We start from the raw sequence: 25,244 nt of genomic DNA on the forward strand, positions 1-25,244 counted from the left end.
TGGTATTTCAGGAGATTACAGCTTTTGTACTACTAGGAAGGTCTATATCTTAGCTTCACACCTATGTATCTTTGAGCTTAAAATATCCTTTTCCACATTAAGGTATAAATTGTGTTTCCTGCTACTTGTCCATAGTTTGTGCTTAGAAAAAAGAAATACACACCTTTATATCTTTAGCCATAATCCATTAAAAATTATTCATAGATATAGAAAACTCTGCCCACATTTAATGTATATAATTTGTTGCGTCTGGGCACATGTATACTTCAATAAAACAGTCAAAAAGCTATTAATGGAAAAAATAGCATGTAACACGTACTGGAGATATATATAGCAGGTAAAAAATTAAAGGTTCTAAATTCCCAAACTTAAATTCCAGTGAGGAAGACTTTATTTTCTATGCCAAATGTGCATGTATGTGTGCATAGGTGTGTGTGTGTGTGTGTGTGTGTGTGTGTACATGTGCACGTGTTTGACATGGGTATGAGTGGTATTTTGAAGAATAGTAAACCAGGTATTAGAGTAGGGAATGGTGGTGTCAGAGAAGAGTTCTCTGTGGAAATAACATTTGATCAAGGCTCGAATAAAGGTAATATCATCTGAATGTCTGTGGAAAAGCATTTCAGGTATACTTACAGTAAGTATAAAGGCCCCGAGGCAAAATTCTCCTCGGTTTGCCAAAGGAATAGCAGGAGACACATATGTGTGGACCAGTGTGAACAAATGAAAGGAGGAAAAGACATGCAATGAGGAAGGTGTTTGAGAAGAAGTGATTGATCAAACAAGCCCAGTAGTTCACCAAGTGTCTTTGGACTTCACTTTTTCTGATCACCCTGTGATAACTGTCCACACCCCGATTCCAGACTGCAAGCTGCATGAAAGATTGAACAAGATAGGTTTTATTGGCTACTCTCTCAGTATCAAGGATACTGGTAGATATTTGTTTAATTAATTAGTTAATTAATGCACCGAGAGAGACATATTCTAGTAGAAATGAAGAGCGATAACATTTTAAGTGGAATTCTGAGATGTGGAGGCTGGATCTGGTCCATTTCGTACCGTTTAATTTAGTGTTATGCTCCATGGAGTCTCAGGACCATGCAATAGCTTCTGTACTTCTCTATGTGCCTAAGTTACTCTCCAGGGTATAAGTTGTTCACTGGGGAGAAAGTAGTTTAATTACTTCAGTGAAGAGCAAATGTGTGTCTTAATTTTGGATTGGCACCTTTCAAGCTTTCGATTTTTAGTGTTTTGCAGAGACTAACTCTCAAGAGAATCATCACAGACTTGATGAGGTAGACCGTCTGCTTTCAGATTCAAAAGCAGCATTTTCTACTCTTCTTTGAATTAACCGTGTCTTAATTCTGTCATAGCTGGATCTCTTCCACCACTTGCATTTTCATCCCAGCTACAAATTTCACACTGTGAGAGAGAAAACTGGCATTCCTCCCAAAGCAAGAAAACAAAACTAAAAGTAAAAACAATTACTTCTAGTGAAGATCTCTTAAGGCCAAAGGTAAGACGGTTTAATTTATCTGAAAGTGTTCGGATATCGAAACGTTCTGAGACAACTCAAAAAGCATTCAAGTAATTAACCATCTCAATTATGATATGTCTGAAACACTAAATTTAATGTTTCAACTAAACAAATTTGGATTTTGTTTTTATTTCGATTTATTTCTTTGTTAATGTTTTTAAATTTTTTAAAAATGTTTTATTTATTTTTGAGACAAACAGAGACAGAGCATGAGCAGGGGAGGGGCAGAGAGAGAGGGAGACACAGAATCCGAAGCAGGCTCCAGGCTCTGAGCTGTCAGCACAGAGCCCGACGCGGGGCTCGAACTCACAAACCATGAGATCATGACCTGAGCCGAAGTCGAATGCTCAACTGACTGAGCCACCCAGGCGCCCCTGTTAATGTCTTTAATGTTATTTATTTTTGAGAGAGAGAGAGAAAGAGCAAACAGGGGAGGGGCAGAGAGAGAGAGAGAGAGAGGCAGAATCTGAAGCAGCCTTCAGGCTCTGAGCTATGAGCACAGAACCCGATGCGGGGCTCAAACTCACAAACCATGAGAGCATGACCTGAGCCAAAGTTGGACACTTAACCGACTGAGCCACCCAGGTGCCCCCTGGATTTTGTTTTTAGAAGAAGGCAGGGATTTAGGATCACTAATAACAAATCAGAATTTTATAGAATTTTCAGTATATACAGACACATACATATATGGATGTATATATACATGTATATCCATGTCTATACATACTTGTGTATGTGTAAAACAGAGAAAATTAATTTTTATAGCAAGAATGCCATATTATGCTTGTATATATACATATAGGCATAAAGTAGAGCTTTACAAAATTTTTCAATTGGTTATTTTACAGGGTAGGATTTCATCTGAATATAGAGATAGACCTGTTAAAAGACTGTTGTAATAATCCAGGTGAAAGATAATGTTGACTGAGGTCTTGGTAGGAATGCAGGTGGTAGGAGGTAGTTAATACAAATATTTTGAAGGTAGACCCAACATAATTATCTGATGGACTGGTTATATAACATGAGAGAGAGAGAAGAGATCAATTTCTTCAATATTTATTTAATTGCATCTGAGCAAATGAAAGTATAGAGTTGTCATTAATTTGAGATAAGGAATGCTATGTTTGGAGCAACTTAGGGAAGGGCCTGAGAAATTCAGCTTTGGGTTATGTTGAGCTGCTCTTTGATATTAATGTGGAGATGTAGGCAAGCAGTTGAACTACAAGTCTGGAGTTTGGAAAAGAGGTCAGGGCTGGAGACACAAATTCAGGAGTTTTAAGTATATAGAAGGTAATTACGTTGGCAAAATTGAATAATCACCCTGGTAGAGTGTAAATTGGAAAGAGAGAAAGATTGAGGACTGAGCTCCTCCAACCTTAAGACTAAGAAAGGAGAGGAGGAATAAGCAGACACTGAGAAGGAACAATCCATTTGGTAGGAGGAAAACTCAGAGTCTGGTGTCCTAGCAGATGAGAGAAAAAAGTCTTCTGAGGAGTAGTAAGAAATCAGCTCACTCAAATGTTATTGATAGATCAAAAAGATGAGGAATGAGAATTGACCATGGGGTTTGACAATGTAAACATCCCTGACGTCTTTGGCAAGAAGTGTTTCTGTGGAGTGATAGGGTGCAAGCCCAATCAGAATGGGCTTAAGAGAAAACAGGAAATGCAGTCTTGCACACAGCAAGGATATTCAACTGTATCGTATGTTTAATTGCCAAGGCCGATGCAAAGGAATTGGATCCTAGGAAGTGAAGGCAGTAGGGGCAAGTGGGGAGGAGAGAAAGTTGGAAGTTAGCGTAGGCTATGTATAAATAGGGTCAATCATCAAAGACTTCACACACACACACACACACACACACACACACACACACACTTTACTTTTAAGAAAATAGGTTACTGAGTTTACTTAAGGAAGTTTTCTTCACTGCAATAAGCAAATAAAGAGGTTTAATACATAGGTCTTCTGGGCATTTAAGAACTAATCTTAATTATAGCAGAGAATGAACTATTTTATTTTCCTGGTATTTTTTTTTCTTTGTGCAATTTATTTTCTTGGTTTCTTTCTTATCTTAGCAAACGAATCATCCATTCTGAGACAAAGATATGAGCAACCATACAACAGTGGCTGAATTTATTCTCATGGGATTCAGGGATCATCCAGAACTACAGTTTCTTCTTTTTATGGTGATTCTAGTCATCTATATGATAACTGTGTTTGGAAATCTTGGCATGATCCTATTAATCAAGAGTGACTCACATCTCCATACCCCAATGTGCTTTTTCTTCGGTAATTTATCCCTTGTTGACTTCTGTTATTCTTCTGTCATTGCCCCTAATATGCTAATGAATTTCTGGGTGGAGAACCCAGTCATTTCATTTAGTGCATGTGCCATGCAGTTCTTTTTTGGTTCCTTTGCTGGAATTGAGGGCTTTCTGTTGGCTGTGATGACCTATGACCGTTACGTGGTCATCTGCAATCCTCTTCTTTACACAGTCACCATGTCCCTGCATCTTAATGTCCTTCTGGTATTGGCTGCATATCTTGCAGGCTTTCTGAAGGCTGCCATTCACACAGGCTTCACCTTTCAGCTGTCTTTCCGCCACTTGAATGTCATCAACCACTTTTTCTGTGACACTCCACCCCTCCTGAAACTCTCTTGTTCTGATACACGTGTCAATGAAGTTGTCATTTTTGCTTTTGCCAGTTTTAATGAACTGAGCTGCCTCCCAATTATTCTCAGTTCTTATCTGTACATCCCCATTGCCGCCTTGAGGATCCATTCTGCTGAAGGGAGGCACAAGGCTTTCTCTACCTGCGCTTCCTGCTTGATGGTGATCACCATTTTCTTTGGCACTATTCTGTTCACGTATCTGCGCTCCAGCTCCTGCTACTCAAGGGACCATGACAAAGTGGTATCTGTGTTTTATACAGTGATCATTCTCATGTTAAATCCTTTCATCTAGAGTCTGAGAACTAAGGACGCCAAAGCTTCCTTAGGTAAAATTTTTAAAACAACCTATTCTTCTGTACTTAGAATCAACAAAGTGTGAGATTTTAGAACTCTGAAGGAATGTAGAAATGACTAAATCCACCTCCATTCATCCTGGTTCCATTTCATTCTGCAATGAGTTTTGTTGTTGCTGTTTTTGATAGTAGAGTTGGGCCGAATGTCTCGACATCCTGGAGAATATGGTTAAACCTCTATATGAATCCCACTAACTCCACAGAGCCTTTATGCTTGAAACTAATCAGCTATCACAATACAACTCCCTGTTCAGAGACATAAAACCCAGTGTAAAAGTAAATGAGATAAAGACTGAATAGCAGAAGGAATGACTCTTTTTTTCCTACTCCACAGCTCCATGATTGAATGGTGACTTATGTAACTTCCAGAGGACAGGTGATAAGGGGTAGGCTGAGCCAGAATTTGTCCAGAGGACTCGAAGAGGGCTTAGAGACTGCATTTTATCCCCAGTGAACTGGGAAAAATCATAAAAATATGACATCATAAAAATATGATGTCACATATGTAGATTGAGAGCCTCCTCAAAAAAAGAAAACTAATGGGGCACCTGGGTGGCTCGGTCGGTTAAGTGTCTGACTCTTGGTTTCGGCTCACGTCATGATCTCACGGTTGTGAGATTGAACTCCACTTTGGGCTCTGCCCTGACAGCATGGAGGCTGATTGGGGTCCTCTCTCTTCTTCTCTCCCTGCCCCTCCCCCGCTTATGCATGCTGTCTCTCTCTCTCTCTCTCTCTCTCAATAAATAAATAAAACTTAAAAAAAAAGAAAAGTTATTCTCTTATATCTGGTTGGATGATCTGTTGGATGACGTTTTATTCTTTTTAAAACAAGTTGTCTTGTTTGAAATTAAACATTTCAAATGATCAGGGCCCCCTCCAACTAACAATGTTAAAGTGACTACATTTTGGCTACTTACTCTAATATACTGAAAAACAAAACCAGAAGCCAGAAGCTTCTTGGTATGTTTGTGATAGTTACAAATAAATGTTTGGAGTAAAATAGCAGGCAGACCTTCCTTAGGGGGTACAGGATCAAGAAAAAAATCTGGCCACAAGGCAGTACAGAAGCATGACTCTTAGGCTAAAACTTGTAAGATGCTGCTCTTGTTCCTTTTGTTTTTCTATAGTTCCTAGATTTGAGGGTTTTATGTGTTTTCTTCCTTCTGTTTTTGTCAGATGGCCTAACATAAACAACATCGTCTTTTATTATCCTGTTCGGTTCAGTGTACCCGATCCTCTAAGAATATGCAATTTGTGATGATAGGAATTTGAAAAGTAAATGGTCCTATCCTATCCGGCTGGGTAAAAACTCTTTGGGCCCCTGTTCCAGAGAGAAAGCCAATAAATAGTTGCCTTGACAGCTCCTATTCGCTACTGAGAACTCTCTATTTAACTACTTCCCATCTTCCTCTTCTTCTTTCTCTTTCTCCTCCTTCTCTCTGTCTTTTTTTCCTCCCCTTGTTCCTCCCAGGCTTCAGTGACCACAGAAACAAAGACAAGAGAAGAGCTAAGAGATAAATCAGATAGTTTAATGGGCTCCATCTTTTTTTTTTTTTAAGTTTATTTATTTATTTTGAGAAAGAGAGCGAAAGCGATAGAGAGAGAGCAGGAGAGGGGCAGAGAGAGAAGGAGAAAGAGGGAATCCCAAGAAAGCTTTGCACTGCCAACTCAGAGCCCAATGCTGGGCTTGAACCTGGGAACCATGAGATCATGACCTAAGCTGAAACCAAGAGTGGGATTCTTAACCACATCAGCCACCCAGGAGCTCCTGGGTTCGTTGATGTAATTGTTAAACAAATTTCTAGTAGAGAATGGGTTTGAGGAAAATCTTAGCTTTCAGTACTAAAGCTTTTTGCTCTGCATGTTTATAATCTATAGTATAAGCTGGATCTCATAACATCATACTCTGGTATTAAACATGGATAATTTGATCTGCTCGATTTGAAAGCCAAGTTGATTGCTCAGTCATATTTTTAAAAAGTTTATTCCCCAGGAAATGTAGAAATTTGCAGTGAAGGTTCAAGGCAGTCTGACCAATGAGTGCAGCCAGAAAGTTGCAATTCCGGTTTTCAAGGCTACTGTACAACTGGGGAGCTCATCCTTCTCATCAAGATCCCCTGCCATTTTTCTGGAACAAACACTCCCGGGATTGCTGCAAGCCTTTGGTTAAGTCCCAGAGTTCTGTCAATGTTGATTTGGATATCTTTTGCCAGTGTTCTTGTTTCGTTTGCAGAGGAGCAGGGTTGGGTAGTTCATTGCTCTATCTTTCAGGCAGTTGATCCCTCTCTCTGTATTTTTGAGATTCATTTACAGTGTATGCACAATGTGTTCATTTTTACTTCTGTGCAGCATTCCATTGTATGGACATACGACCCTTTGTTTATCTATGCATCTGCCAGTATACACTTGAGTTTCTTTGAGGGTATGTGTCTTCTTTTCTCTTGGATAAATACTTCAGAGTAGAATTGCTGGGTCAGTTTTGTAAGAAGGTATAAGTTCCTCAGTGAATTTTATGAGAAATAACCAGTTTTCTAATGTAGTGAAATTATTTTGCATTCCATCAAGTGGCATATCATGAGAGTTCTAGTTGCTTCCTTTTGTCACACTCAATCGTTTTAGTTCTTACCGTGGAGGTGGCAACTATCCAGGTGTAGTTATAATCTGCATTTATTTGAAGATGATAGGTAACTGAAATTATTTTCTCGTGGTTTTTGACTATTCACGTGTTTTCATTTATGAAGTGTGGCTGCTACATTTTGTTGTTTATTTTGATCAGTGAGTTGTGGAGGATATTTTTGTGTTCTAAATACAAGTCCTTGTCAAAAATATTTCATATGAATATTTTTTTCTAGCTTGTGGCTTACCTTTTCATTATCTTAACATTATTTTTGAAGAGTGCATACTTTGAAATTGGATGGCATAAAATTTATATATTTGTTTCACAATTAGTGATTTTTCTGTCCTTCCTAAGAAAACTTTGGTAACCTTTAAGATCATGAAGACATTCTTTTATTTTTGTTCCTGGGAACTTGTAGATTTGGTGTTTACATTTGGTTCTATGATCCGTAACAAATTAATATTGAAGTATTGGAGTATAATGTGATACAGGAATTGAAGTTAAATTTTTCTACAGATTAATTTTTCCAGTGGCATTTTCCACTGAAACACCTTCATACCTTTGTTCAAAAACCCACTGACTATATATGAGTGGATATGATGAAATTTTGGGGTGATGGTGGGGTTCGTGGGGTCTGGAGCCAATGGCCAAGAAAGAATTCTTAACTGACATCTTTGGTGCAAAAAGATTTTATCAAAGCAAGGGACAGGACCCTTGGGCAGGAAGAGCTGCACAGCATACGTGGGGGTTGACTGTTTTATGGAGTCCTGGGAGATAAAGTCAAGAGGAATTTCCACAGAGACTTTCATATGCTAGAGACTCAAAGATTACCGAAGGCTTAGCTATTGTCAAGCCAAGGTTGTTTTTCCCTCTAGCAGAGCATTAACATTAAGACAGAAGGGAGTTCCTGGACTTTAGACCATTGATGGGATTGCTTTTTTCTTGTAAACCAGGAGAGACTCTTATGGGTTTAATCAGTTGTTTTTTGTCTTTTCCTTTGTCAGTCAGCAGCAAACCTATTCCTGGTGGGAGTGGTGTAGCTTGTATTTTGCCCTCAGCCTGCCTTACGCTCTCTCACCAGATACATTTCTGGATCCTTTGTTCTGTACAATTAATCTGTTTGTTATCTTTAGATCTACACATTGTTGTCAGTACAGTAAGTTTTTATTAAGTCTTAAGATTGGTTAGGCTAGATCATTCGATAATTTTTCTTCACTCTCAAAATAGCTTCGGTTCATCTAACTATTTTTTTATAGTTATCTCTCTAAATATTTTGGAATCAATTTTCAAAAAGATAAGCTTGCTGCAAGGTTGACTAGACTTGCATTAAAACTATTGATCAAGGGGCGCATGAGCCTTGTCGTTTGAGCCTCTGACTTCAGCTCAGGTCATGATCTCACAGTCCTTGAGTTTGAGCCCCGCATCGCATCAGGCTCTGTGCTGATGGCTCAGAGTCTGGAGCCTGTTTCAGATTCTGTGTCTCCCTCTCTCTCTGACCCTCCCCTGTTCATGCTCTGTCTCTCTCTATCTAAAAAATAAATTTAAAAAATGTTAACAACAACAACAACAACAAACTATTGATCAATTCAGGAAAAACTGACAACTTAACAACATCAAATTGTCCAATCCACAAGTGATATATATCATTCCATTATTTAAGTCTTTATTCCCTTTGCAGTGTTTTGTGATTTTCAGATTAAATCTCTTGTGTAGTTTTTATTATATTCAGTTCTAAGTAGTGTATGCTTCTGATGTTATTATAGGTAATATTTATTTATTTATTTTTAAGTTTTTCAGTTGTGGTTGTGTTAACAGAGAGTTAGGGGTCCCCAGAAAAAGAAAACTTTCCTGACACAAGAGAAGTCATTTTAGGTCCATGATCTGTGCCCTACAAACTCTACTTACCCAAGCATACTTCTGTTAGAATATCCAAGGAGGTGATAGAATAACAAAGAAATGCAAAAACCCCAGTAGTTAAGGATTTTAAGGGAAGAAAGGGAATGCAGAAACTAATAGTCTCTACCAGGCCAGGAAATAGCCTGGCCACAGGAGACACTGCAAATCCGTGGTAAAATCCCAGTGCTGTTTCAAAGGTACAGATAGACATAAAGTGCATTTTGTCGTTGTTGTTGCTGTTTACAGAGAGAGAAAGAGAGAGAGAGAGAGAGAGAGAGAGAAAGCACGACGCGCTAGTGCACAAGTGAGTGAGGGGTAGAGAGAGAGAATCCCCTAAGGGGCGGAGGGAGAAAGAGAAGCAGGACTCACCAGATGTGGAAGTGGAGCTCATGTTCACCTGTGAGGCTAGAACTCATGAACTGTAAGATCATGACCTGAGCCCATTTCAGATGCTTAACCCACTGAGCCACCCAGGCGCCCTAACTGAAGTACATTCTTGAGTTTTTTTCTGCAGGACTGAAACCATGCCCCATAGGGTTAATGAGGTTGAAACTAGCAGAAAATTTAATTTTTTTTTTTTAATCTTCACTTTTGAGAGAGAGACAGAGTGCGAGTGGTGAAGGAATAGAGGAGACACAATCTGAAGCAGTCTCCAGGCTCGAGCTGTCAGCACAGAGCCCAACGCCGGGTTCGAACCCATCAACCGTGAGATCATGATCTGAGCTGAAGTCGGACGCTTAACCGACTAAGCCACCCAGGCGCCCCAAAGGTAGCAGAAAATTTAAAGCTTGTTTTCTCAGGGAATTGATTTGGTTCTGTTGTCAAAAACTGCCCTCTGTGCTCCAGAGCCAAAGTATGTAACACGAAGACAGTTTGGAGATAAAGAAGGAAGATAATTTTTTATTTTGCCAGGCACAGGGGCTGCAGCAGGCTAATGCCTCCAGGACTGCAAGCCCACTGGGCGCTAAAGGCTAAAGGGTTTTATAGGAAAACACAGGCCACTTGAGTCTTATTACTAAGTATACATTGACGCCAGCGAGGTGGCAATATCCATACCCAGTTCCTGGAACAAAAGATTGTACAAAAAAGCAAGTGAAGGGGAGGGCAAAGCTTCAAGAATGAGGAAGGGAAAAGTTTAAAACCAAGCCTTGCTGAAGTCCAAATGTGTCTGTCCATCTTTCCATCTTTATGTTGCTTTTAAGATAAAAAAAAATGTTTATATTTTAGAGAGAGAGAGAGAGAGAGAGTGCAAGTGGCGAAGGGCAGAGAGAGAGGGGGACAGAAAATCCAAAGCGGGCTCTGTGCTGACAGCAGACAGCCTAATGTGGGGCTCAAACTCAGGAACTGTGAGATCAACCTGAGCTGATGTCTGACGCTTAACGAACCGAGCCACCCAAGTGCCCCCATCTATATGTTTCCGTAGCAGTTTCTGTTCCAGTCAATGAACAAGCAGGACGCTGCATTTCTTAGCTGAAATAACAAGCCCATCCAGTTTATACCAGCTCTCAGAGCAGCGAGTAGCCCCTTAACCCTGGTCAGACCCTGGCCTCTGCTTCATCGTAATGTTAAATCTCTTCTCTAGGAGGAGCACAAGCATCGCGAACACAGCATTCAATGTGTCTAGGCATGTTTTCTAAATACCCCTGTGCAAGTTTATGGCTGCTTTCACATGCAATTGAGTGGGGAAAGAGTTAGTATTAGGCAGGGAGAGATAAGGGACCCACAGGGAGGCAGTGTGCACCTGCAAGCTGGAGGCTGAAGGGGCAGCAGGGGTTTGGGGGAAACAAACAAACAAACAAACAAACAAACAGGATAAAGATATTCCTGACCCACCTGAGCTAGGTGCCATGCGTGGAGCCTCACAAACTTTCTGATAAGGTCCCAATAAAAAGTCGGGGACAAAAGTCCTTGCGGCAACCCAGTCGGACCCCTCTCACTCTTGAGAATTTTATGCTTTTCTCTCAATAAACTCTGTAGCTTTGCTCATTTTCTGTGGCCCCTGAGATTCGTTCTTTGACCCTGTCAAAGCCTTGCGTCTCACCACTGTCCTGTAACACAATGACAAGTTCCCCTTTTTGAATAGTCATCCTAAACCCTAATTAAAAAGAACCCACTCACCCTGCTCACAGAGTCTCCGTGATCTCCTTATGTGAGGTAAATAGTTTTTTTGTGTGTGTGTGAGAATGTCATCTGATGTAATCTCTATCTGTAATTCATGTTACTTTGGTGACAATTGGATTTCGCATCATAATATAAATGATTATGTATATTGATCTTGTAATCAAGTGACTTTCCCAAATACACTCTTAACTGTTTTTGAATATACATAAAACATACTTATATGACTTTATATGTACAAAATACATATATATTTAGTTCAGACGTACAACATAAGATTCAATATTAATATATATTGCCAAGCAATCACCACGATAAATCTAGTTAACATTTATTTTGCACCTTTTGAATGGAGATTCAATGCAAACTGTCATGTGATCTGAGACTAGCACAATTTCATTTTTTCCTTTCCAATCTGTATAACTTGATTACATTAAATTTAAAACTTCCAGCGTAATGTTGGATCTGCTATAACTTTTCCAAAGATAGCCAATGGAATAATCACAAAAACACAAGTAACAAATTTATAATGTCAGCAGGATGTTTTCAACCATCTGACTATTGTAGCACTTTTGTATCTATGTGGTTTTATTTTTTCTCCTTTTTTTTTTTTTAAATAATGTTTATTATTTATTTTTGAGACAGAGAGAGAGCACAAGCAGGAAGGGACAGAGACTGGGCTGGACTTGGCTGAAATTTTGCCAGTTTGCTTGTCCCAGATTGCAATTCTCTTTGTTTCCCGAATAAACCCACCTTTTGCTACTAAAGTAACTGGCAATGTCTATTTTTAAGATTCACACCAGGGTTTGGACATCTGACATCTGAAGATCAGAGCTGCCTCTCCTGTCTTTGGACAGCCTACACTTTGATTCCCTGGATTGTGTTGACTTTGATTTCTTGGATTGTGTTGATCTGGAACTAAGTGCACTGCAAGATACAGGCTAGTGAAAACATCTCTAGATTCTTTTATTCTCTAACAAATGCAGTGCCGATGTTCAAATATTCTTTATTCTACTTTCAACCCTCCTCGTATAATCACCAGTTTTACGAATCATCAATTTTATGAATGATCCTGGCTCTCAGACCCATCTTTCATATTTACCATGTTGATGAAGTTAACTCAATGGGGCAGATTGGTTCCTGTATGAATCCATGGTGTCTTCCCTTTAAAGGGCCCTCACTCCTGAATGATGCTTCTACTTCCTGTCCCCGGTTATGTTACTCTTCTGCCTTGTATATTCTTTCTGCTTCTCATCTCTCTCACTGACTCTGCCTTCCTTCCCTTTGCTCCCATTAGATGACTTAAACTCAGTGTCTATAGACACTGACGTCTTCTGATGAGAGTCCTCTCATCTTTACAAAGAATACAAAACTCATAGACTCATATTTTCCTTCTTCTATGGTATTAAAGGTGATGGCTGATTTCATCATCACTGCTAAAGATCTCAGTACTCAGTACCAAGATGGACATAGATGTTAGGCAGAGATTTTGGCCTCAAAGGAGAAAGTAGGATCTCAAAGCACCAAATTAAGGCTGTGCTCCTGAGGAACAAAACTATTTTAATTAGTTCTTCAGAATTATTTCTGAAATACTCTAGAGAATGTACCTGAGATATACATTATAAATGTTTCCACCTTGTTTTTACAAAATACAGAAAGTCAGCTTTTACGGGTAGGTCATTTTCTACATTTCTTCAGTAAAAATATGTTTGTTCTTGTGTGTGGAGATGAGTGCCAGTGTGGACCAAAAAAATTAATTTCCTCAATTGTACTTGATATTTCTATTCATATGCTAATATTTTGTAGTATGTCTAAAAATTCAATTATTATTTTTTTTTTGTTTTAAATTTTTTTAATGTTTATTTATTTTTGAGAGAGACAGAGACAGAATGCGAGTGAGTTGGGGCGGAGAGAGAGGGAGGCACAGAATCTGAAGCAGGCTCCAGGCTCTGAGCTGTCAGCACAGAGCCTGATGTGGGGCTCAAACTCACGAGCTGTGAGATCATGACCTGAGCCGAAGGTGGATGTTCAACCGACTGAGCCACCCAGGCACCCCTAAAAAATCAATTATTTTATTGAATAGATAAAAATAGTTTTAGGGAACAGCTTTTGAGGCACATTGTTTTCCAGTCATACCTTATTTTTGTAAAACATTGAGATATAATGGCCACAGCTGGAAGCGAAAGCCACATTTAAACATCATTTGTGCTTTCCAAAACAAATATGTTCATATATGTGTTTGTCGCTCAAAAAATGTAAACAAACAAACAAGCAGAGAAATCCCACATTCTTCTCCATATACTTGGGGTTTTTATTTACTGTTTAAATTCTACTTTCTCGGAAGAGACTTCTCTGAGTGTTTATCTAAAAGCATCCCATCTTCATATTTCTTTATACTCCTGGCTTCTAACTGGAATCACATTCTATAGGCTTGTCTATATGTTTAATATCTGTTCCTTCCCCTACAACATGGGCCTCATGAGGATGGGGAATTTGTTCAATGTTGTAAACCCAGAATTTAGACAGAAAAAAAATATATTTTCAGTCATGTGCATGTATATGTAAATGAGTGAGCAACTTTATTAAGCAGAGGGAATGATTCTTCATTCAGGACATGACTTGCCATATACCAAGAGATAAACCTACTAATTCAATGCTTTCTGAATAAAATGAAGACAGACCACAATGGGTTTCAGGTGAAAATGGTGTACTAAATATTTCTTCTATTTTGTATCTAAAATATAGGTTATCAGATCAGGGGAGACCCTAGAATCCCAACTTCCTTTATATTTTCCATTTGAATGATATAAATGGCTGTTTTTAATGTCTGTTTTTAATTCTTGTATTTTTCTTTTTATAAAATTTGAAAAAAAAAAATACCCAATATGGAATTGTCTCTTGCGAGAAGGCAAGTGTAAATGTAATTTCACACATACAAGTGAGAGCAAGAGCAAAAGTGAGAGAGAGAGAAGAAGTGAAAGAGATCACACGAGAGATACAGGACAAAAATATTTCTGTAGATGTTCTGATGTGTTTGTTAAAAGAGAAGAGAAATTTCCCAGTAGATGAATATATCAATGAGTAAATGATAAAATGGGTGGAATAAATGCAGAATCTGGATCAGATGGAACTCCTCACTTTCTCTAAGACTATCAGTTTTCAAGGGAGAAGAAAATGTCTTCCCCAAACCACACTACAGTGACAGAATTCATTCTCTTGGGACTCACAGACGACCCTGTCCTGGAGAAGATCCTGTTTGGGGTGTTTCTGGTGATCTACCTGATCACGCTGGCAGGCAATCTCTGCATGATTATGCTGATCAGGACCAATTCTCACCTCCAAACACCCATGTACTTCTTCCTTAGCCACCTCTCCTTTGTAGACATTGGCTATTCCTCCAACATCACTCCAAATATGCTGCACAACTTCCTCTCCGACCAGAAGACCATCTCCTATGCTGGATGCTTCACACAGTGTCTTCTCTTCATTGCCCTGGTGATCACTGAGTTTTATATCCTTGCTTCGATGGCATTGGATCGCTATGTAGCCATTTGTAGCCCTCTACATTACAGTACCAGAATGTCTAAGAACGTTTGTATCTCTCTAGTCATGGTGTCTTATACTTGTGGTTTCCTTAATGGACTCTCCCAGACACTGCTGACTTTTCACTTGTCCTTCTGTGGCTCCCTTGAAATCAATCATTTCTACTGTGCAGATCCTCCTCTTATACTGTTGGCCTGCTCTGACGCTTATGTCAAAAAGATGGCGATGTTTGTAGTCGCTGGCTTGACTCTGTCAAGCTCTCTCTTCATCATTGTCCTTTCCTACCTTCTCATTATTGCAGCCATCTTGAGGATCCGTTCTGCTGAAGGCAGGCACAAGGCCTTTTCTACTTGTGGTTCCCACTTGACAACAGTCACCCTATTTTATGGAACCCTCTTCTGCATGTACTTAAGGACCCCATCTGAGAAGTCTGTGGAGGAGTCCAAAATAATTGCAGTCTTTTATACTTTCTTGAGCCCAATGTTGAACCCATTGATTTATAGTCTACGGAACAAGGATGTGATTCATGCTATGCAGCAAATCATTCAGGGAAATCTCTTTCATAAAATTGAAATTTGGTTATCTGTTCATTTGAAATAAGTGTCTGTGATAATATGGGGATTAGAAATGAGTAACAGAGGGGTTCTTCCTGTGATAGAGTCCCCATTCCAAATTCTTTTTGAGGACCAACATCATTTAGTCTGTGGAACACTTGGTTAACTTAAAACAAACTCTCTTTTTTCTTAAGCAAGGACTTATGTTCCCATTCCTAGGAATCAGAATGTTGCTGATATCCAGATTTAGAATCCTAATTGAAAAAGTGTATTTGAGAATCACTGCAAAAGTACTCTCTATTTTGTCTAAATAATTGTATGCTTCCTTTTAAATTTTTTTTAATGTTTATTTATTATTTTGAGAGAGAGAAAGAGAGAGAGAGGGACAGAACTAGATTGGGGAAGGGCAGAGAGAGAGGGAGAGAGAGAATCCAAAGCAGATTTCAGGCTCTGAGCTGTCAGCACGGAGTCTGATGTGGGGCTCGAACCCACGAACCATGAGATCATGACCTGAGCCGAAGTCAGATGCTTAACTGACTGAGCCACCCAAGTACCCCCAAATTGAGCTAGTCTTTTTTTTTTGTTTCTAATTTTTTTAATGTTTATTTATTTTTAAGAGAGAGAAAGAAGCATGAGTGGGGGAGGGACAGAGAGAAAGGGAGACAAAGAATCCAAGGCAGGCTCCAGGCTCTCAGCTGTCAGCACAGAGCCCAACATGGGGCTGGAACACAAGAACCTGGAGATCATGACCTGAGCCAAAGTTAGACACTCAACCTACTGAGCAACTCAGGCACCCCTCCTTTTATTTTTTAGTTCTGAGAACCACTATTGCTTCCAGGAACCAATGTGTAAATTTCAGGAACCAATTTGTAAACTCAGTCTTGGCAAATCTCTTAAACCAAATGGTTGACCTCTCTAGTCTTTCTTTATGTGCTATTTATTTACTTCTATTTGTGATTTATTTTTTTCATTGTTTAACTCCTTGGGTGAAGGCCACTTCAGAAGTTCTTTAGAAATAGGATACAACAAAATCAACATGCACAAAAATAATCATATGTGTCATACAGCTGTACTTTACTGTGCATTTATATATCACTATTTATTTTAAATTTCAGATAACAAATCTGTGAGAAAATTATGCTCTCCATTTATACCATTTGGAGTCTTAGGCACAGAGAGATTAAATGGCTTTCTACAGTCATTCAGCCACTAAATAGCAGAAAGGCAAACCCCTTGATTCCAAATATTCTCTCTTTCCTATTCTCATTGTGGTTAAATTCAGCAAGCTGTAGTGCTGGGGGGAATGTTGGGGATAATAAAAGGATGAGGTTACTGCACCACATGAAGTCATGGTTATTATCATGAGGGTGTAATAGCTAATAATAGCTAACATGCAATTCCTCTCACATTCAGGTAAACATGATAATTTGTGTGCAATCAAAATAGAATTGTCTTAGTGTTTCATGGAAATCAGGCAGTTTTGATATATGGTAGATCTATTTAGACTATATTTTATGAATATGTTTTCCAGATTATAAAAGCACACATGTTCATTATAAATAACTATAAAATAAAGACAGATGTGAATAAATAACTTTTATCAGTGATATGTCTAAACCAATGGATAATTTGTGTTTCTGGTTTCTGTTTTTCCATGTTTCTTCTCAGCAATTTTAGATGCATATATATTATGATAATTTATAAGACAAAATTGGAATCCTATTCCAAATACAAATTTGAATGTTGACTTTCACTTGATAATGTAAAGTTTGCATTTCCTGCAGACTAAATATTTTTGATGAATACCATTTAAAAAGCATTTTTTTAGTGTTTATTTATTTTGGTGGGAGGGAGAGAGACAAAGAGCATAAGCAGTGGAGGGGCAGAGAGAGGGAGACACAGAAACTGAAGCAGGCTCCTGGCTTATAGTTGTCAGCACAGAGCCTTGACACTGGGCTCAAATTCATAAACTGTGACGTCATGACCTGAGCTGAAGTCAAAGGCTTTGAGCCACCCAGGTGCCCCCACCCCCCATTTTTTTTTAAGTTTAATTATTTATTTTGAGTGAGAGAGAGAAAGAGAGAGAGAGAGAGAAAAAGAGACACTGATGAGTGGGGGAGGGGCAGAGAGAAATGGAGAGAGAATCTGGAGCAGGGTCCTTGCTGTCAGTGCTGAGCCCAACAATGTGGGGCTTAACTTGCAAACCATGAAATTATGATATGGGCTGAAATCAACTGAAGAAGCCCCACAAGCACCCCAAGTGAATACAGTTTTTAATGTAGCTTAATACTCCATAATTAAATTATACTTGAACTTAATTACAAACATAACACATTGATTCTAGAAAAGCAAATGGAAAAATATGGAAACATCTAAGGAACAAAAGCAAAATTTACCTTTGATCTCTTACCTAAGACAGCTGCTTTCAACATTCTGGTGTGTTTTCTTCCATTTGGATTAACTTACAAACCATTATTTCATATCTATGCATCTTTTTGTTTTTAAGACTGACTCATATCTCTATGTACATATGTCTCTGATTGTTTCTTTAGGATCGGTCTTAGATGTATGATTGTTGAATTACATGTTTTGAACAGTTTTCAAGCTCTTGCTAAATTTTTTGATGTGTAGATTTCCCTCCAGAAAGCATCAACCATTTATACTTATGAGTAGTCATGTTTGAGAGTAAATATTTCACTATGTTGATATTAATATTAGGGAATATCCTCTGAGGGTATTTACTTCTTTGTTGTCTCCATAGCAATTCTTGGGAAGGAAGTCTGATTTTATTTTAACAGAATATTATATATATATATATTTCCAAACATTCTGACTACTTTACTTTTACCTTCATTTCTCTAAAACATAAATACTATAGACACAACTATTATCACATCCATGAATAATCTTTCTGAGTGATGGAATAAATGCAGATTTCTGAGATGGGCTAAGTCTATAAAACCTAGCTCCATATAGAAATACATCAAAATGATAGCATTGGTTGAGTTCTGGAGTTATCTACACACAGCATGTTTATAGGCAGGTAATCTTATAACTTGCTATAATGTCATTTTAGGACTTTGGAAAAAAATCCAAATGATTAAAATTTTATCAAATTATGTCCTATAAGTATAAATTTAGTACATAAATGCATGCATTTATTATTTTTATTTTTTCTTTCCCGTTCTTTTTTTTTTTTTAATTTAAATTCATGTTAGTTAATATATAGTGCAGTGTTCGTTTCAGGGGTAGAATTCAGTGATTCATCACTTATCTACAACACCCGGTGCTCAGTCCAGCAAGTACCCTCTTCAATGTAAAGTATATATTTAACAAATGAAGAGACTACATCAGTTTGATGCTCCCCTTTTACTTCTGATGATTCCTCATGTGAAGAATATTTACATTATTATTTGGAAAAAAATATATATTTTTGCTTTGTACTGTTCTCCACCCTAAATTTAAATAAGGTTATATCTCTATTATATTTTTCGTTGCCATATTTTATAGGACTATATTGAATTATTCTTGATACAATTCTGTTGTATGTTGTAATATCACATGTACCTCTTTTCCTCACATTTTAAAACCATTTCCTCCTACTAGCTATTAAGCAGCCTTTGTTTTTCCATTGATTTGTGACACCACCTTTATTGCACACTAAGTGAATCTGTTTCTGGCCTATTCTATTCCTTTGATCAATTGGTACATACATTTTGAACTAAATTCATATAATTAATGTAGATTTAAGTTAAGTGTTAATTTCTGGTAGACAAATTTCATCTTCATTATATGCATGTCTTTTGAATTCATGGTAGTATAGTGCAAATCAAATGCTTCTACCTATCTAACATTTTGTAACCAAGAAATTATGCATATGATGGCTCAATCTGGATAGCAGGTGCACCCACACACATGATTTCAAATATAGTGATATATGCAACACATATTCCTTGTAAATTATTGGAAAACATGGAAAAATATTTTAGTCTTCATAGTATTGTTATAGTTTGGTCCCCACATCTGATGGGGAAATGTCTGGAATCTCAGCAGTAGAGAGGTCTACTTTGGGATGAAAGGTTACTGATGGGTTAAGATTGTTGTTTTGTTTTGTTTTGTTTTGTTTTTGCCAGAAAAGCAAAGAGATTATAAATGAAAAGCAAAACATTTAACTTTGGCATATTAATATTGTGTATTTGTTAACATTTTTACACAAACGTTTATTTTTGTACCATACCAGTGTCCATAATACAACATTATTTTTCACTAAAGATATCTAAACACAGAATCTTATTCACAATTAGGTTGTCCTTTGTCAGTAACTGTCCCCTGAAAGACTGATGTGCCCACACATACTTCTCAACAGTGCATCATTTCAAACACGGCGGAAAAAAAAAGCCTACGTTGATTTGAATTAAAGTATTAGGGAAACCTGGGTGGCTCAGTCAGTGAAGCATCAAGCTTCAGGTCAGGTCATGATCTCACAGTATGAGTTCAAGCTCTGCCTTGAGCTCTGTGCTGACAGCATGGAACCTGCTTAGAATCCTCTCTCCCTTTCTCTCTGCCCCTCCCCGCCTGCTCTCTCTCTTAAAATAAATAACCTTAAAAAAATAAACATTAAGCTTTTAAATAATCAGAAGAAAACATTTCTGAGGTAAATTGCAGGGGAGAAATTCACAATGGAAGACCGTAGAACTATCTAAAATCAAGAGGCATATTATATTTCGGGAAGTATTTGCCCGAAATAAGATAAAGTGGTAATAAAGGTATTAACACATGATCCAAAGTACTAAAACACCATCATATAAATAAATGTTGAAGGCTATATGCAGAAAAGAGATAAAAATAAAAAAAGGCTAAAAAATTAATGAGTAAAAATACTAGTAACTAAAAATATGAAACAAATGCTCCAGTGCCAGTTTGCCAACTTCAAACCCAAAATACAATAATATGTTAAGATATTGGAACTGGGGTTCACCTTCGTTGGTGGGAACTCCCACACCCCCATTCAAATCACATGTCAGAACTGGAGAACTTATCAGTTTAGTTTAGACGGGGTTTTCTTTACAGATGAGTTGGAGCTGACCCCAGAGAGCCAATTCTTAAATATTCAGATTTGAAAGCCAGTTGTTAAATGGATCCTCTTGAAATTGGCAGGGGAGTGGGAGTATTTACAACAATGAAAAAATTGGCTAATGCCACCGATCAGGACTCCCCACCCCCCACCTTATCATTATACCAATGGTTATGCTTTCAGTATTTATCAGATTAATCTTATGTAGTTTGTAGCTTAAGGGATCATGGTCCTAACTGTGTCTATAGATAAACCTAAGGCACTAATCAATCATCAATAAAGAAATGATGATAATTTCAAACAAAATAATTGAAATAAGATACTTTTGTGGATTTATCTTTGATTTCAAAAACGACTGGCACGTTCTACATTATGGGTGTCAAGAAAACAATAATACAGTTTTTCTGAAAATCAATTGAACATTATGTTTTCAGGAGTCTTAAAAATGTATAAATTTACTCAGCGATTCCAATTTTAGGAATGTGCAAAAAGCATACTAAAACACTTGGGTGGAGAATTTGATTGTAATGTTTGTTTTATAATTGAGGAAAAAGAAATGAATGGCTTATTAAATACAGGCAGCCCTCACTTTGTGTGGCACTGTGTGAACTAAAACTTGTGCTGAATTCAAATGCGACCTGCTTTGCACAGTTCTCAAAAAATCTGTTATCACAGCTGCCCTGCATTTTGTAACAGTTAGGCATAAGCAGTTGCCAGAGAGAAAACTGTCTGTAAGTAACCAGGGCCTCCATGAGTGTTGGCTATATCATAAAGGAGAATTTGAATATCATGTGACTGATTTTTAAATTATAATGTTCTACAGACATTAAAATAAAGAAATTACTAGTTAAGGACCGGGAAAATGATTTTTACAGCTTTTTATGAAAAAAGAAGGGTGCATAATATATACATTATGATGACTTTTTTATCATAGAATTAAGGAAAAGTAAATCTTGTTCCTTGTATCTATGTACCAGTTTTCCTTGATGAACAACTATCTTTTTTATAAGAAAACAAGCAAACAAAAAAAACTACATATTTCCAGTATGATTCAGATCTCAGTTTATAAGATTAAAAGACCTGTATTTATTAGTGTCAGAATTTGGAAATAAAAGGAAAAGTACTGGAAAAGTAAGAAAAGTCGGACTGTTCTATCACTTATTGAATTGGAAGTTCATCTAGGTTCTTTTTAATTCAAATTTTATTATTTTTCTCCTTAAAAATATTGTGCTTTTGAATATATTGAGATTCTTCAGGGGTAAATAGAACCAGGCTGATTTGTTAGGAGTGGGGTGCAAGCAAGTCAATATCAATCTCTGTCTACAGTGTTTTAATGTGGAAACAAAACAAAGTTTGTGTTTAATTCTGAAGTTTACTTCTTAAAAGACTATTTCTTGAAATAAAGGATTTTTTTTTCTTCTTGAGCTGTAACGTTATCATCATAACATACTGTGACATTGAGATTAAGTGAAACACATTTCTGTTCCAATAAATTGTAACTGATGGATCAGTGTTTTCTGATGTTTTTATACCTACTATATTTTTACACACAGACAATGAAATGAACACTCCCAATGCTATTGGGGATGAAGGAAAACTTGGGTACCCATTTGCTGAGAGTTACCGTACACATCAAGACATCTAAAAGAAAAGGAAAAAAAAGTCGGAATAAAACTGAAATTCTACCCTAATAACTTTCTGTAAGAGGAAGAATACAAACTGCCAAAATATTAAAAGGAAGAGATATTAAATGTGTCACACTAGTATCAAGCTACATTATGCACTTCAGTAAAGACCAATTTCAGAGTATCAATCTGGAATAATCCTATGCTACAATTTAGTTGTAAAATACTAAAACCATGCTTATTAGGGTAGCTGTTATTTTACAGTAGTTTGTGGGTAGACAAGAGCCGAAAGGTAATATGTAGAATTATAGAACAAATTGCTGTCAATAATGAAGGGACAAAATGATAAAAGTGTCTTATGTAAGCAATAAAAATTCTAAATCAGGAAATGGGTGTTGTTTCCGTTAGAACTCACTTAGTCCCTTTCTGCTACTTTATTCTTAGTACATAGAAATGCAATGGATTTCTGCATATTGATTTTGTATCTTGTGACCTTACTGAATTCATTTGTCAGTTCCAATAGTTTTTGGTGGAGTCGTTAGGGTTTTCTACATACACTATCATGTCATTGTCAAATGGTGACAGTTCTTCCTTACCAATTTGGATGTCTTTTATTTCTTTTGCATGTCTGATTGCTGTGGTTAAGACTTCCAATATTATGTTGAATAACAGTGCTGAGAGTGGACATCCTTGTCTTATTCCTGATCTCAGGGGGAAAGCTCTCAATTTTTCAGCATTAAATATGATATTAGCTATGCGTTTTTCATATATGGCCTTTATTATGTTGATGTGTATTCCCTCTAAACCTTTTTGTTCAGGATTTTTATTATGAATGGATGTTGTACTTTGTTAAATGCTTTTTCTGCATGTATTGACATGATTATATGGTTTTTATCCTTTCTCTTGCTGATGTGATATATTACATTGGTTGATTTGCAAATATTGAACAATCTTTGCATCCAGAAATAAATCCCACATGACCACTGTGAATAATTTTTTAACGTATTGTTGTATTTTTGCATCTATGTTTATCAGAGATATTCTGTAGTTCTGTCTTTTTTTGCAGTGTCTTTATCAGGTTTTGGTATCAAAGTAATGCTAACTTCATAGAATGAATTTGGAAGCTTTCCTTCCTCTTCTATGTTTTGGAATAGTTTGTAAAGAATAGGTATAAACTCTTCTTTAATTGTTTAGTAGAACTCATCTGTGAAACCATCTTGTCCTGGACTTTTGTTTGTTGGGAGTTTCTGATTATCAACTCAAAATCATTGCTAGTAATTGATCTTTTCAAATTTTCTATCTCCTGATTCAGTTTTGGGAGATTACATGTTTCTAGGAATTTAGCCATTTCTTCTAGATGTCCAATTTACTGGCATATAGTTTTTCATAATATTCTCTAAAAATCCTTTGTATTTCTGTAGTATTAGTTGTTATTTTCCTCTTTCATTTATGATTTTGTTTATTTGAAATTCCTCCTGCTTTTTTTTTTTTTTTTGATGAGTTTGAATAAAGGTTTTTCAATTTTGTTGATCTTTTCAAAGAATCAGCTCCTGGTTTCATTGTGATCTGTTCTATTGTTTTGTTGTTGTTTTAGGTTCTATTTCATTTATTTTTGCTTTAATCCTTATTATTTCCTTCCTAACTCTGTTTTTGGGTTTTGTTTGTTCTTCTTTTTCTAGCTTCTTTAAGTGTAAGGTTAGGTTGTTTATTTGAGATTTTTCTTGCTTCTTGCAATATGCCTGTATCACTGTAAAATTCCCTTAGAACAACATTTGTCGCATCTCAGAGATTTTGGACTGTTGTGGTTTTTTTTTTTTTTAAGTTTATTTAGTTATTTTGACAGAGAGAGTGAATGCGGGAGGGGCAGAGAGAGAGAGAGGGAGAGAAAGAATTCTAAGCAGACTCCACACTGTCAGCACAGAGGCCAACGCAGGGCTCGAACTCACGGACTGTGAGATCATGACCTGAGCCAAAACCAAGAGTTGGATGTTCAACTGACTGAGCTACTCAGGCACCCCTGGACTGTCGTGTTCTCACTGTGATTTGTTTTATTTATTTATTTATTTATCTATTTATTTATTTATTTATTTATTGTCATTTTTATTTCCTCTCCTATTTCTTGGTTGGTCCGTTCACTGTTTAGTAGCATGTTATTTAATCTTCACGTGTTTGTGTTTTCTCTAGATTTTTTCTTGTGATTGATGTCTAGCTTCATAGAGTTGTGACCAGAAAATATGCGTGGTATAACTTCAATATTTTTGAATTTTGAATTGAAGCTTCTTTTGTGGCCTAACATGTGGTCTATTCTGGAGAATTTTCCATGTGCACTTGGAAAGAATGTGTATTCTGCTGTTCTGGGGTGGAATGTTCTGAGTGTACCTGTTAAATCCATCTGTCATTCAAAGCCATTTCCCTGCTGATTTTCTCTTTGGATGATCTATCCATTGACGTAAGTGGGGTGTTAAGGTCCTCTGCTATTATTGTATTACTATTGATACTTTCTTTATGTTTGTTATTAGCTGCTTTATGTATTTGGGTAGCACCGAATTGCTCAGCACTTTTTCTATGTTGTTCCCTGAAAAGCTTTGGCTGGTAGGCAGGGCCTATGGTTAGACCCAGTATCTGCCCCCCAGCTCACTGCTGGGGCTGCAGTAAGACTGGTCTGTGTGCTTATCTTGACCTCTCCCCAGGGGAGGAGTCACTTTGGTGTGGGGCTGGTTCCCATCAGGCTGCGTGCACACTATTAGACTTGTGGCACTGCTTTGGATGGACTGTGGCCAAGAGCATACTGAAGTGGGCACTTCAGGGGCTCCTGGGTGGCTCAGTCGGTTAAGCCCCCTTCTTCTGCTCAGGTCGTGATCTCACTGTTTGTGAGTTTGAGCCTGCGTCGGGCTCTGTGCTGACAGCTCAGAGCCTGGAGCCTGCTTCGGATTCTGTGTCTCGCTCTCTCTCTGCCCCTCCCCTGCTCATGCTCTGTCTCTATCTCAAAAATAAAGCATTAAAAATTTTTTTTTGGAAATGGGCAGGTTCATGGGAGCAGGGTGCCCGGAGCCAGCAACATCTGAGCCAGTCCACTGCAGGAGGGGACCTGAAGCCATCTGGGAAAACTTCTTCCCAGGCCAGAATGGAGGTGCTCATCTGTGGCAGAGCATGGGGGTGGAACACTGTTAGCAAGCTGGGTGGCGAGTGTTCCTGCTGTACTGGTTCCCACAGGTGCCCATGTATCTAGACTCGGGTTGGGGGAGGGGGGAGG

At 37.7% G+C, this 25,244-nt stretch overlaps 2 protein-coding genes across 2 annotated transcripts; both read left to right on the forward strand.

Moving 5' to 3' along the window:
• Positions 1-3,642: 3,642 nt before the first annotated feature.
• On the forward strand, positions 3,643-4,503 carry LOC106986271 (olfactory receptor 1020-like). Its single transcript, XM_015084439.2, has one exon. It carries the CDS (start codon positions 3,643-3,645, stop codon positions 4,501-4,503), a length of 861 nt encoding a protein of 286 aa, XP_014939925.2.
• Positions 4,504-14,169: 9,666 nt separating this feature from the next.
• LOC106986164 (olfactory receptor 5M10) lies at positions 14,170-15,338 on the forward strand. Its single transcript, XM_015084345.2, has one exon. It carries the CDS (start codon positions 14,370-14,372, stop codon positions 15,336-15,338), a length of 969 nt encoding a protein of 322 aa, XP_014939831.2. The 5' UTR covers positions 14,170-14,369.
• Positions 15,339-25,244: the final 9,906 nt, after the last annotated feature.

The sequence above is a fragment of the Acinonyx jubatus genome, chromosome D1, assembly GCF_027475565.1.
Source record: "Acinonyx jubatus isolate Ajub_Pintada_27869175 chromosome D1, VMU_Ajub_asm_v1.0, whole genome shotgun sequence".
Taxonomy (NCBI): domain Eukaryota; kingdom Metazoa; phylum Chordata; class Mammalia; order Carnivora; family Felidae; genus Acinonyx; species Acinonyx jubatus.